Source organism: Topomyia yanbarensis, chromosome 3 (genome assembly GCF_030247195.1).
Source record: "Topomyia yanbarensis strain Yona2022 chromosome 3, ASM3024719v1, whole genome shotgun sequence".
Classification (NCBI taxonomy): Eukaryota; Metazoa; Arthropoda; class Insecta; order Diptera; family Culicidae; genus Topomyia; species Topomyia yanbarensis.
Window position 1 is genome coordinate 271,302,194 of NC_080672.1, and position 13,674 is coordinate 271,315,867.

At 38.8% G+C, this 13,674-nt stretch overlaps 1 protein-coding gene across 1 annotated transcript in view; it reads left to right on the forward strand.

Moving 5' to 3' along the window:
* The first annotated feature begins 1,337 nt into the window (after positions 1–1,337).
* LOC131694302 (paramyosin, long form) overlaps positions 1,338–13,674 on the forward strand; it is a 69,276-nt gene continuing 56,939 nt past the window's right edge. Inside the window, exons 1-2 of the mRNA XM_058982926.1 lie at positions 1,338–1,730; positions 2,698–2,754. Coding sequence (XP_058838909.1) covers positions 1,611–1,730; positions 2,698–2,754 — 177 coding nt within the window. The 5' untranslated portion in view covers positions 1,338–1,610. The remainder of the gene's footprint in view (positions 1,731–2,697; positions 2,755–13,674) is intronic.

Here is a 13,674-nt window from a genome sequence, read left to right on the forward strand (position 1 = left end):
GACACCGAATCCAATAGAATGGGAACAATTATACCTGCGGAGTTTGGAAGCGAGATAGTAACGTCTGAGAAAATGGGCGAGTAACACAAATTCGAAAAAGAAATCCTACGATGATGGTTGTGAAAGGATGTTAGTAAAATGAGTCGCATCGCGTTGCGACGGGCTTCGATAGAAGCCCAGAAGAAATAGAAAAGCAGTACACCAACCCGATGTAACATCTAACGGAAGTTCCGGGTGGGTACCCGATCAAAATGAAATAACAAGATTATAACAGAACACAATTTGTGTAACATATTGTGTTATAAATTTGGTCTCGTTAGTAGTTAAAATAACAGAAATTTATAACAAGTAACAACGTGAGATAAATTCTTGAAATATTTCTGTTATGTGTTTCTGATCGGGTAAAGGTACGGAGAAAAACGAGGAGTAGGTTTGATCGGTAAGAAACTGACACTACCAAAAATCAGGAGGCAATGGTTTATTTTGAATATAAATAAACACACACACGCTTAGTTGAATCTCGACAGCTTTAGTTCAAGTGATCTATTTAATTAACACTATGAATTCATTCTGATCGAAGCCTAATAACTGAATTATAAGAACAGTTCCTGTTTAATAGCCAAAGCTGCTTTTTCCGCAATAATCATGACTGCATTAATATTTGCCGATTTTTTTCTATAATACATCCGCCAAAAAAATATGCATGAAGTATAAATACAAATTTTAATTTTCTTTGAATCTTCAAAGACTTTCGTTGAATCATGCGTATGGTGTTTTTTTCCAAAAGCCCACGCTGCATGTACTGTAAATTTCCAACGCCTTGACGATCCTTGGTTTGCCATAGCACAGGCGGGAAACGCGGCAGATGATTAAACCAAGAATATTTATAAAACAATAAAACAATCCGTACTGAGCTAATTTTAGCTCACCTGACTTGTCTGACACTCACTTACGTTTCTGTGTCTGTTCTTAGTCCTTTTTGCGATGCGTGCGCAATGCGGATCACTGTAGACTTTCCAATCACCCCACACTAAAAACGACGGCGCGCCGGCAAAGCACAGCAACTGGGAATTTAACAGCTTTGGTTGTTTATGTGCCATGTGTGCCTTAGCAACTCTCTGGCATGCTTTGGTTAGAATGCGCAAACTCGAAATATTTAGTGAAATTTTCAATGAAAATCAACCAAAAAATTTCTCGGCTAAACTTCGCACATTTCGATGTTTTTTTCGAGTAAACATACATGCGTGTAGTGGTTACGCGATATTCTATGTTCGCCTCTCATTCTCGGGAGCTCAACACCAACTCACCGGTGGTCGTTCCTAAGTTAGTTGATCGCCAACCTTGCTCCGACATTTATGAACCCACAGTCATATAGTGTGCTCCCAACAGTCGGTTCATTCGGTGTTCAGAACGGATTGATCCCAAGCTCTGCCGGTGGAAAGTGAATTTGAGTTTCTTCTGGAAAAGGATTCACTGAAGGTTTTCCTTGTGTCTTCCTCAATCAACCTGTGTTCAGAAAAGGGGTTGTTTAGACACTAACATCTGTGGCTGCATTGTGCTGAAAAGATACATTTGAATCAAGTGAAAATTGCAGAGAAAAATCCGTCAAAATGGCATCGTCTGCTGTCACGACCAAAACGTCGAAATATACGTATAAATCCTCCGGTGGTGGTTCCGCTGATGTCAGCATTGAGTACAGTGCTGACCTGAGCGCTTTATCCAGGCTGGAGGTGAGTTTTCAGTTACAGACTTTTCAACACTTACTCAAAAATTCCTTGCTTATGCTCTCAACACCTGACAGTTACATAACTATCTTGAAAATAACTCATCACCTGAAGTCATTCACAATAAATTTCTACCAATGTTGAGTCTTCCTAGAAGATGACATTTCAGCTGCCGCCCATCGTTGAATTGCATGCGCTAACTTTAGACTTCCCCGGCCGACGATGGGCAAAAGTGCAAATTCTTTTCGAGAGTCACCAATCTTCTTCAAATCGCCATTATCAATGGCAACGACCAACGTTGAACGCACCTGAAATAGCATTGACACTCTAGCACACATGAGCATGCTTACCGCGGGGAACCCTCCCATGATCTGCTACTCATTTTGAAAAAAAAAATCCCACCCAACTAACCCCACGCTACACGCCAGAAAACACTCTAACCGCAGCGCAGTGTACGAAGCTAGGAAAGGCCGCCTTTGAAATACCCAGAACCGTTGACAACCAAAACGGTGCAATCCCGAGCAAAAATGCCCTCCTCATTGCTGCTGCTTGCCGAGTGCCTCTTTGGTGTTTCAGCAGTGATCTGTGCGTGTGCAAAAACAGACTACCGTCATGGCGTGGAAACGTGTGTTTGATTGAAAAACTACGGTGAAACTGCGAGAACAGTATGAGCAGTGAACGAAAATCATGCGGTTTCGAGAAAAGCGATGCACAAAACGACAAATTGTGACTGGTGTGATAAAATGGTTGTGCCATCGTTCAGCGAGAAAAAAAAACAAAATCCACGAACCGTTGACAGAATAAGTGACCGCGTTATTTGCCACTAGTGGAATGATGGACTGCGAAAAATAGTGTTTAATTGTATATGGATTTCGAAGTGGGGGAATGCCGGGTTTAGTGACAAACAATCTAATTTCATCATCCTAATGAATGGCGCTTCTAAGATTTTCGTCTCGTCTCTGCTTCCTTACAGGACAAGATCCGTCTGCTGCAGGAAGATCTGGAGTCGGAGCGTGGTCTCCGCCAAAGGGTAAGTTTGTTAGTTATCTTGTACCTTCACAACCATATTGTAACGACCCTTTCGCATCGCAATCGATATTCATTCTTCGAAGAAACGCGTGGTTTTTATAATTTTGAAAATTGAAGTAAATTATCTTCGTTCCTATTAAGTTATGCACCCAGAATATTACCTTAACTTTCAACTACGAAATCACAACACATTACGCGACAACTAGCACCAGAAGTCGCAATGCCTGTCCTTTATAAAGGAGAGACATTGAAGTCGGTTATCAATGCTAATGCTATAACCCTAAACCTAGCTCTTTAGGGATCAAACATAAGATGAATCACTTATAAGACCTAAGCCTTTCCTCTTGTACCGCAATTTTGGTGGTACAACTCTTATATGTTTACTCTTATTCGGGTTGTCTTTCTAATTTGGATCAGACAATTATTTTACACCTACGTTCATCATTTTAAACAAAATCGGTCAAATATCTGCATTTCTGTCTACCTTCATTCGATCTAATACTTACATAATATTATTTTTAATTTGTGCTTTTGAACCTTCCTTCAGATACTGTTGTGATCTCAAGCACATTTATCTAATGAATAAGTCTTTACGATGATATAAAGTAATATTTGCGATGATATAAAGTCTTTTCGCTTCTTATTAGCACGAAACAAATATTAGCGTTAAATCTTCGTCAAGATTTAACAAACACATTGCTGTAAATTTGGTGAAAATTCTTTGTACACATTTGAAGATCACAAGAAAATTCAGCCAAGCAAATATAGGAAAACTAATATCGAGAATATGGAAACGACTCGGGTAAATGCATGCCACGGTTTCGAAAGGGACTGAATCAAATCTAATGTCACAGAAATATACAAACAAGCATTTATTCAAAATTGGCATGGACTAGTTAGGTCTGGCAAGCAATCTGGCAAACGAAGCCAGATTTAAGTCATAACCAAAATTGTGAACCATGATACCACAAAAAGTGCCTTCAAAAACGTCAACTACCACTTCTTGGACAAGACTGTGATTCTGCAGTGTTTTTTGCGAAATTAGTTTTGGAGTTACAATGATTAAAATCCATTTTGCGCCCAAAGACTGCAATACGCCAAACTTACGAAATTTCGAAACATGAGCATGAACATGAGTATGATGATCGTACAATTCGTAGTGCGTGGCTACTCCGTGATTGGCCAGAACAATCGAAATTGCACAGAGAACTAACGAAAGGGGCGTGAGCGTAGCTATCTGTTCTCAATGTGCACGTTTCGAGAGTTCTATATTTCGAAATGCCTATAACGGCGCCGGCCACGTCATTATAGTCATCGAGGAAGGACAGGAATGTCAGTGTAATAATCATTGTTATGGAGACCGTGTATCCCTCTGCATCTTCACGTTCACCATGGGAAGGAGTTTTTATTAGTAGGATGGGATAAAGAGTTACACAAATCTGGCTTCACCTTGATAAGTAATACGATCTATGCAACTCTCAGAAGTGTTTACTGTTTATTGCTCCGGGCAGTCGACTGCCGAGAATTTATGATAGAATTATCATTTGTTGAATTAATTTGGAAATGATTGGCTTGTAACAAGAGCAACTTCACTTAAGCATCTGACAGTCGGAGGTGTTGCCTACGTTTAATTGAAATGAATGTGAACGATTTTATTATTCCTTGTTTCTTTGTTCCGATTATTTTTACTGTTTCGAGACATTTTTCGAAATAGATAGCATAGCATAGCACGAACACCTGCACAAATCGTAGATGGAGTTGCAGAATTGAGCATATCCATTGTCATATCAGACTTCGCAACGATCTACAATGACGTAGACCCGGTCAACTCCACACACCTGGCCACGTCCTTACAAGCGTTTTTATTTCATAATAGTCCTATCATCTACTTATGGAAAACGCTCGGAACTGAAACAGTTTTCATAGATGACGGAGATATAAAAAGGCGAAAAAGGGGAGCTGGGGATTATATAATTCTGCATACATTTAGTATACTTAGTAGGGTTATTTAATAAGAAAACGCAAAAAACAAACGATTAGAAACGATCTCACCGGTATCCAAAATGTGTAATTCGTCCTTGCTTAAAGGCTTTTGATGCCACTTCTTAGGGATGAACGTTGTCGAATCTTCATGATCCGTCGCTTGAGACAATATTGTTCCAGCAACAAATGTGGGGTTCGAAATTCTTCAAATTACACCGTTTCATACTGGGATTCATCCCACCATCCTGAGATCTTCCGTTTCTGAAGCTGATCGCCTACCGAATTGTTCTTCAGTTCTTCCCGAAAGACACTTCCACTTTTTTCGCGAATCAACACTTGCACCTTAACGTTTTCAGAATTTTATTTATGTAACTGGTTTTTATTATGAAAAACTTCTAAAATAGCAACGAAATGACGCAGGAAAAAAATAGCGCGAGAAAAACACGAGCTGTTTCGAATTACACTCCGCCTACTATTCCGAGACATTTGTCGAAATAGATATACTAAAAATTTCGTAATACAAATATTATTTATCGTGTAATAACCTTGCTATTCTTGTTGTAAGAAATCAAACGACAATTATGTATTGGTTTCTTTGTCCGCTAAAGTTTGAATAAGATGTCATTATATTATGATTATTCGTGCGCGTCGTTATGCTAACTGAAGCGCATTGCAACCGGTATAAAATAGGCACTAACGAAATATTTCAAACGACTAGCTTTGTAAATCGAATATACACCCGATGAAATAAAGAAGGGACTCCTGGTTTCCACTTTCACGGCAATAATCAAGTTATAATATGTTTATACTCATGAAGAAATATGTTTAACATGACAATGATCTAATGCATGCACTACTCCAAACAGTGTACAAGTGCTCAAAGTAATAAAACAATTATAATTGGTGATGATTTAATGGACTAAAATGAACTTGAAGTGAAAATGACAATAATACAATCGTTCTTCGTGCTGATTTGACTGTCGCAAATTGCTAACTGGTTTTCGAGTCTTCTCGCTAATTGTTAATTATCAATCCTCATGCATGATTAAACAGGCCGACTTTCGACTCAGACAAGACCATGCGTATTTCCTAGGCACACTAAACGCCCAAGGGATTAGTTCCCTAGTTGGTCACTAAACAAACCAAGAAATTAGTTTGCTCAGCCCAAAGAAATGTCAGCTTGACTGGGATCACCCAGCGAAGGCAATTTGCATTGAATCGCTTCTCATTTTCAAATAATTTCAGAGTTTCCTTGAGGTTTCGCTTAACGATTGCCAAATATTTTGCAATTGGGTGTAACTGTGGCGACTTTGGAAGGTTTTTGTTCTTTACGTACCACTTGCATATTGCTGAAAGTAATACCATTTAATGCAATTTTCCCAGCGAGACAGGAACGTAGGACCAAAACAGCACGTCACGAAAGTTTCGCTTTGAAGCCTACATGTGCAAATCGCCTGCCTAGCCAAGTTTTTTTGGAAATTTGCAACCCTTTTCTGTTTAAACTTTTTCTAAACCTTTCCTTTCTCTGTAGTATGGTGACATTCCTTTACGTTGCTACTCCTGGACTAACACTAACGTTCAGAAAAGATTACTCTCACATTATAGCACAGGCAAATAGAATGCTATGTTTCATTATTAGAATCGCCAAAGAGTTTACTGATCCATATATAGCCTTACATATCCACCTTACAGCCGCACCTTACACAATGTAGCAAACCCGCTACGACTGTAAGCGCAGTGACAGTAAAATAGTCTAATAAAAATCTATCCCGGCATTCAAACAGAGATGAACAGCAGAAATCATCATTGATTGATGCTAATCGTCGACAGGTTTTCAGTGGTGATCTTACGTGGCTTTTCTTTTGTCGGTTCCCACGGTAAAGATGGACAAGTCTGTCTATGCCAAGGGACATGCTGGTGAACTCGAGTGATTCGTAGTTATGCTGCCTAAGCTCGACCCTCATCAGCAAAAGACAAAAGTTAATCCCGTGAGATATTAAGCCTGTTCTAAAGACCCTGTCACTTCTTGTTTGCCGATCTGTTTACTTCACATCCATGCTCTCACTTGAGTACTATGGCTCTAATTTTCATAACTTTCCCTACCCAGTAATCTCTAGCTAATTGAATGTCGTTAAAATGTTCCAAATATCCATATATACGTGTATGTATTTCAATGAAGTGTGAAAAACGTACGAAAAAATTATGGGTTTTTACCCGCCTTCGAGATCTTGAAATAGGCTTTTCCCATCCACCAACAACAACTTTTCAAGTAGACTAACACGGGTTAGATGAAATATGCGAGAATAAATAAATAAATAATTAAATTACGACGCAATCTAACTTGGTCAACAATGTTGTGTACAACTTACACATTCTTACTTAGCATGGTGTTTTGCTTGTCATTGTAACCTTGTATATTGACAAACCGGCTCGATTTTTTTTTTTGTTGTGTCGATGCCGAACGCCAATCTACATTGAATTGTTTCTCATTTTGCACTAATTTCAGTGTTTTCTTGAGGTTCCGCCTAATGACTACCGATATTTTTCATTTGGGCGTGGGTGAGTTTGGAAGATTTTTGTCCTTTGCGTACGACACGTTGTTCGAAGTATACCATCTCTGAGCCATTGTCTCGACGAGGTAGGAAGTAGGGTTGTGATACCGCTAACACCGGTACCGAAAATCCCGGGAATACCAACCAATTTTTGATACCGTAATACCGGTACTGAACAAAAGACAGTACCGGTATTTTCGGTACTATGCAATTTTTTTATGAAAAATATGTAGACTCTCTAGGAGGACCTGTTTCAAAATATCGGTCTGCAAGATGACGTTTCATTATATTAATTACCTTCTAGATTAATCGTTGAGTTAACACCTTTGTGGGGGAATCAGGTGGGGCCAACATCATCATAATTCTAGAAGTTTAAATTACTAGCTCCCGTTTAACTGAACGGTGTTTAAATTCCTGCACTATTTTGTCGAAATTAAATTTTAACGATCTTGTACTAAAATTTCAAAATATTCACATCTAGCGTAAGAGATGTAAAAATTTGTATTGGATTTTTTTATTAGCGACATACTGTTTGCTTTCCATTATTCACTGGGTGGCGCGTAATAAGACTATGGTCTAAGTCATGTCTGTATTTGGTTTGCTCTTAAACCTTTATCAATAAAAGAACGAACATCGATTTAGTAGCTAACAATTTTAGACTTGGTGAACTGCTTCAAATGGGGCGATTTGTAATTATTGGTGATCGGAAAATTCAGCAAAACTCCATAGTTTACAGGAAAGCAAGGAGCCTTGGTATGCACTAGAGAAAAGGTCGAAACCAATTTAGCTAAAAACAAGAGAGTAAATACTGCCATTCGTGCTTTGATTTACTGTTGTTAAAAGCGTTTCTTACACTTACCATCTGTTAAAGTCGACAAAAGTTGCAACGCTTAGCAGTTATTGATTTCAAACTGGCCTAGATTTCGAAAAAAAATAAGGTGCCGCATACGAAAAATATCTTCTGCTGAAATGAGCCATGCCGTTCCAAAGCAATTAAAAACAATAAACATGTTTTTTGATCAGCACAAATCAATCATCTGAGAATAAGGTCATCAGTTTGAGCATTCAATTTCACTTTGAAGCTTTTTTCGAATTTTTTAAAAAAAAATATTCGAGTACCGGTTTTGTACCGGTACTGAGGGCTTCAGTACCGTAGTACCGGTTCTCGCCAAAAAGGGTCGGTACTGCGAACCCTAGTAGGAAGCAAGGTCTGATCAGGAACAACTGTGTTTCATCAAAAACAGCAACAAGCGTTTTGGCAAGCGTATCCAACTCTTATTTGAATTGAAAATAACAGTACCACTTTCTGAATTGTCCTGAGAGATTGATATGCAGAATTCAACTACTTTGTTCGAAGAAGTTCGGCCCTCGTTGAAAAAACGCCATACTAAAAAAAACCTAATATTGTGCCTTGCAGGATTATCGCTCAAAATGCGATTGTATGAAAACTCAACTCAGATAGGCGCGTGACTGCCGCTTATATAAATTAACAGGAAGCTTATTCCTTGAGGCTTGCGAAAAGCACACAACAGGCAGAAAATAAAGAAAACAAATTGCGATTACATTTACAATAGAGACAATTTACAATAGAGACTGCTCATCACTTCTACAGTTCGCTTATATTCGACTGTCCCATTGACTAGTGGTTCCACTGAAATCGGGTTGCGTCTATATTTGATGCGCCTTTCAGACGTACGCAATACATTTTCAGCGCGACAATACACAAAAATGCTAAAATGGCGCGAATTTTCCCATACAAGTAAGATGTCGAATTGCACTCAAACAAGAGATCTTGTGGAGAACTTTCAAGAAATCTTTATTTCTTCTGCTATCCTGTTTATCTCCTATCTACGGGACAGAACATTCCGAACGCGTTGCATGCATTGAAAAAGGTTGAGAACCACTGCTTTACATCATCCAAATTTATTCTGTCGCTTCTGAGTATACTTTTTGGTTTTCGTCTAGAGTTTTTTGCTGCTTCCAGACAAAAAAGATAAACCTCTCATTCTGCCCTCTCTGATTTTTAAATTATAGAAGTGTTTGCACACGAATTTTGAAAGTTCAAGGCATATTTTCTCAAATTTATCAAAAATGAAAAATTTTGACAGTCCTGCACATGAGTTATAAAGAGATCCGTAGCCATAATTCTGCTTTAGGAGAAGTATACACTGAAAAAAATCCAAACGTTAATTCTATTTGCTTCAAACCGCTTAAAATTCATATGAAGAAGAAATGCTATTGTTATCTCGCGCACACATATCTTCTATGTGTCAACTGTATAAACTATGTATGAACACACATAAGTTATATGTGCATATTGTTATAGAATGGGGTTTTATGTGCCAAATAGTTATGAAAGGTGAATGTAAGATTAATATTTCTTGTAAATACACACATTAGGTTTATGTGCCAGCAAATAGTGTCTATATGCCTCCGTTAATTGCAAAAATCTATGTGTAAAATCAATAGGCATAACGTTTACTTTTTTTTGAGTGTAGAAATTAAATCGATAATGAGAGATGTCCAAGAAACATTAAAGCCATTTTCATTAATATTTCAACTTTGATATTATGTATTTAAGCATATACATTACAAATCTTGCATGAGAATCGTTCGAATTCTTTTTAAGGCCATAATGGCCATTTTCGGGCACCTAGTAACCGGTTCTAGGAGACCTGATAAATCCGGAATGTGCAATCCATACTAAACTGCATATCCTTGAAGATTTTCATAGATAATATATAAGAATGCATAAATACTTGGTGATCCATGCAAAAGTCATCCGACACAAGGGGTTACTCTACTGCCCAGTGGTGGATCCAGGGGGAGGATCCTGGGGGCCCTGACTAAAAAAAACTCAAAATCATTCCAATCCAAATTAAACCAACAAAACATATATTCATTAAATAATGTTTTTTCGTAATTCGAATTGTACAATGTTCATTTTAATATTGAAATTTCCAACCGCTCCCGAAACTCGATCCGCTCCTGTTACTGCCAGCTCCGGTTCTTCCGGATAGCGGTTCTTCGGATCACCGGATAGCATTGCTTCTATATCATTAAGCCTAATTGTCGTATGAGTCGAATTCCGAAACAACCAAAACCAGCAGTGTACCCGTGCGCCTGAATGACCTGATATGCGATGCCATTGCTCATAAATCACGTCATTTGAAGTGCCGCATGATGGAAATATACTCAAAAAATGCTCCGGATGCCGGAGTAATCGGATTCGGTTATAAAGTGTCCCCGCGTATCTGGAGGTTCTCAAATGTGATTACATCGTTCATAGATCACCAAATTGTTGTAATTTTATGCAAACATTCGTCCGAATAACCGGATTCCGCAATAACCGGTCATAAAGTGCCCCCAGATGTCCAAGAATAGTCTTTGGACACTCAATTTGCATCTTCATTTATTAATCACGAGAATCTGTAAAGTTTGATATGCCGTACGGTATATATTGCGCATTTCGGATTAACTAGGTCCCCTAGATCCGGTTTCAGGGTTCCCGAGTATAGACAAAATGGCCCCAAAATGAGATCGAAAGATTCGCATACAAGATTTGTTTATGTCTATGCTATAATAAAGGGTGTTACAATCGAATCGTTGCTCGCGATATACCACTCCATGGCTTTTTCCTTAATGGCAAGATACCAAATATTGCAAAAAATAAAACTAAACCTGAGGAAAGGCTACATGCTACGTAAATTTCCTGGTTGATGGTCGCGCTTGCAATGTGAGTGTCGCTATTCAAGCTAAAAGAACAGACCACACGAGATATTCCTTTGCCAACTTCGACAGGTTGATGTGTTTGAAAATTTCTGCCACATTTCCCCTTCCAGTCGACGTATAATATTCCTGTCCAGGAAGCTGTTTAAAATCAGCCTTTTAGGTAGATTTCGTCATCCTGCACCACGCAATCAAGCTTCGTCAGTATCTTCACGTACAGTTTCCCCGATCGCTCTCTGACCGACTAGTTTTGCTTATCATCACGATCTAGACTCACCACTAACTATCTTGTAAGTCGACAGTCCACCTAGTTTTTTAACTTGATATAGGTTGTAAACAATACCCCAACCTTACTTGCGACATCTCGGCCGGAGAGTTTAGGGTTCCTCTTGAAACAACTGACCATTTTTTTCGTCGCTTTTGCGGCCTCCCTCCGATCCAGTCTCCCGGGCAGTCAAAAAACGTTTTTCGACAACTTTATTTGACCACATTCAACAATTTTATCAACTTGGCGTAGTTCGGATTTTCGCGATGTGCGAGCAAAATGTCAACATCAAACAGTAGGCATACACATTCATCTTTAAAATACACAGATCAGGGCTTAAAATTCTCATATACTTTCAATGAACGATGAAACCCACTGGATTCACCTTCGTCTTTTTGCTGCCTCTTTCATTACTATATACATACAAAGCCAAATAAAAAAGACAAAACCGGCTTCTTCTTTAGATTCTATGAAAGTGAGTGGCAGAAGTAGCGACTTTCGTTTTCCTATGACAATACGAAAATTCAATCTCTTTTTAATTTTAAATCAGCAATTTTGATACTCATTTTAATTTTCAATAAATGAAATTATGGCAATGTACATCATAGCACTGCAATTAGAACGCAGCAACAACGGAAAATATACACACCAATAGTGCTTCAGTCGCTCAATATCATCGCCTAGCTCCTAATTCTACGAAATCGAACAATGACAAGCAAATATCGTCAATAGTGTATTTTCGTGCGCCCAGCATTAGGTCCAGTATCGAAGGGACCAATGTCGCTCTTAATTTCGAAGCGAAAACGAGTGTGCGGAAGAAAATTTCTTCCGCACACTCGTTTTCGCTTCGAAATTGAGATTAATAATGATATTGAATTATCACGTATTCTTTGTCCTGACCGTTGTCTCATTTTCGCTTTCGCAAAGTTCTGGTGCTTTGGAGAGTAGCATCGCTCTCTCGTCATTTTCGCCTGATTTTGGTAAACGAAAAAAACATTTTTCGACTCTGACACAGATGCAACGATGAAAAAATGTACCAAGTTGAAATTAATGAAAATGGCGTTAATGGCACTCGGACAGGCCCCAGGGAATATCCGTATGAATCCGGAATCGGTTATCGGACACGACTAACAAATACAGGATATGAAGCTTGAATATGTTCTCAATCATTTGCCAGTGGTTTGGTTGAAATCGGTTGAAAATTGTTAAAACTACATGCTTAAAAATATTTACATCTCGCAAGATGCACATAACTGTTCAGGGAGGATTGTTCAATGCAGCCAGTGTACCTTTAAAATATGTGAGGTAGAATGAGAAGCAATGCGAGATGAAAGATAAAATGAACAGAAAAAAGAAAAGAAAAATATCTATCCGCAAGCCCCGCCACTGGTTAAAACAGCAATAAAGTATTTTTTCAGCTAAAGTATAATAATTTCTAGTTGTCCTGTATCCTCATCATGCAGATACGGTCGCTCTTCGACCTCTGACTCGTCGCTGCTGCTTACCAAGCACTAGAAAGCTCACTCCATGCTTTGCCTTGTCGCTGCACCTGTGGCATATACGGTATTGAAAGTAGACCGGTTTTCGCAGGTTCCATCATAGCTCTGATATTCCAAGTACCTAGTTTCCAATCTATTTTCAATAAGCATTACCATGTCCTGTGCAGATTGCTCCATCCTATATCTTCCATCACATTTTGCAGTAATAATTGGTTGAAGATTTAGTTTGTCGCCTTACCAGGACTGCGATACCGATCCTTATACTGAGACTTTTCAATTTAGCAGACGATGTACCAAAATTCTACATCAACCGCCAGTTCCGGGACAGCCGCCGTTTCGAACCCCTCTTGACATGGAGAACAGCTGCTATTCGAGATCCCACTTCTTTGTCACCTGTCAGCAGACGACCGAAGATTCTACAATTGGTTGGTTACCAAATATTGATTCGGGATACCCGTAGGTATCCTCATGTTGCACGATAGCTTTGCCAACGACATAAATTCACAATTAACATTTTGAAACAGCAAATAACTTTCGTTCTATTCTGAAAAAATGCTTTTAAATCCAGAATTGATTAACTGAATAGCTTTGAGTAGAAGTGAACGACGAGCGATTAATCTTTTACTGATTGAAGCGAGTCAACACGTCTTAAGCGCATCGAATTAAGGTAGCAGAATCAGAATCCGTTTGGAACAGGTATGCAATACACGAAATGGCGCAACTAGATTGACCTCAGGGTAATGTTTATGAACATTACTTAAATATAATATATTGCCTGCAAGAAACAAGCAGCGAGCACAACCTGGATTACATCATATTCTGGCAAATGCCACACTTCCAAGACCAGAAAAATTCAAACAAACGGTGCTCATCGGGAACCCCATCAGACTATT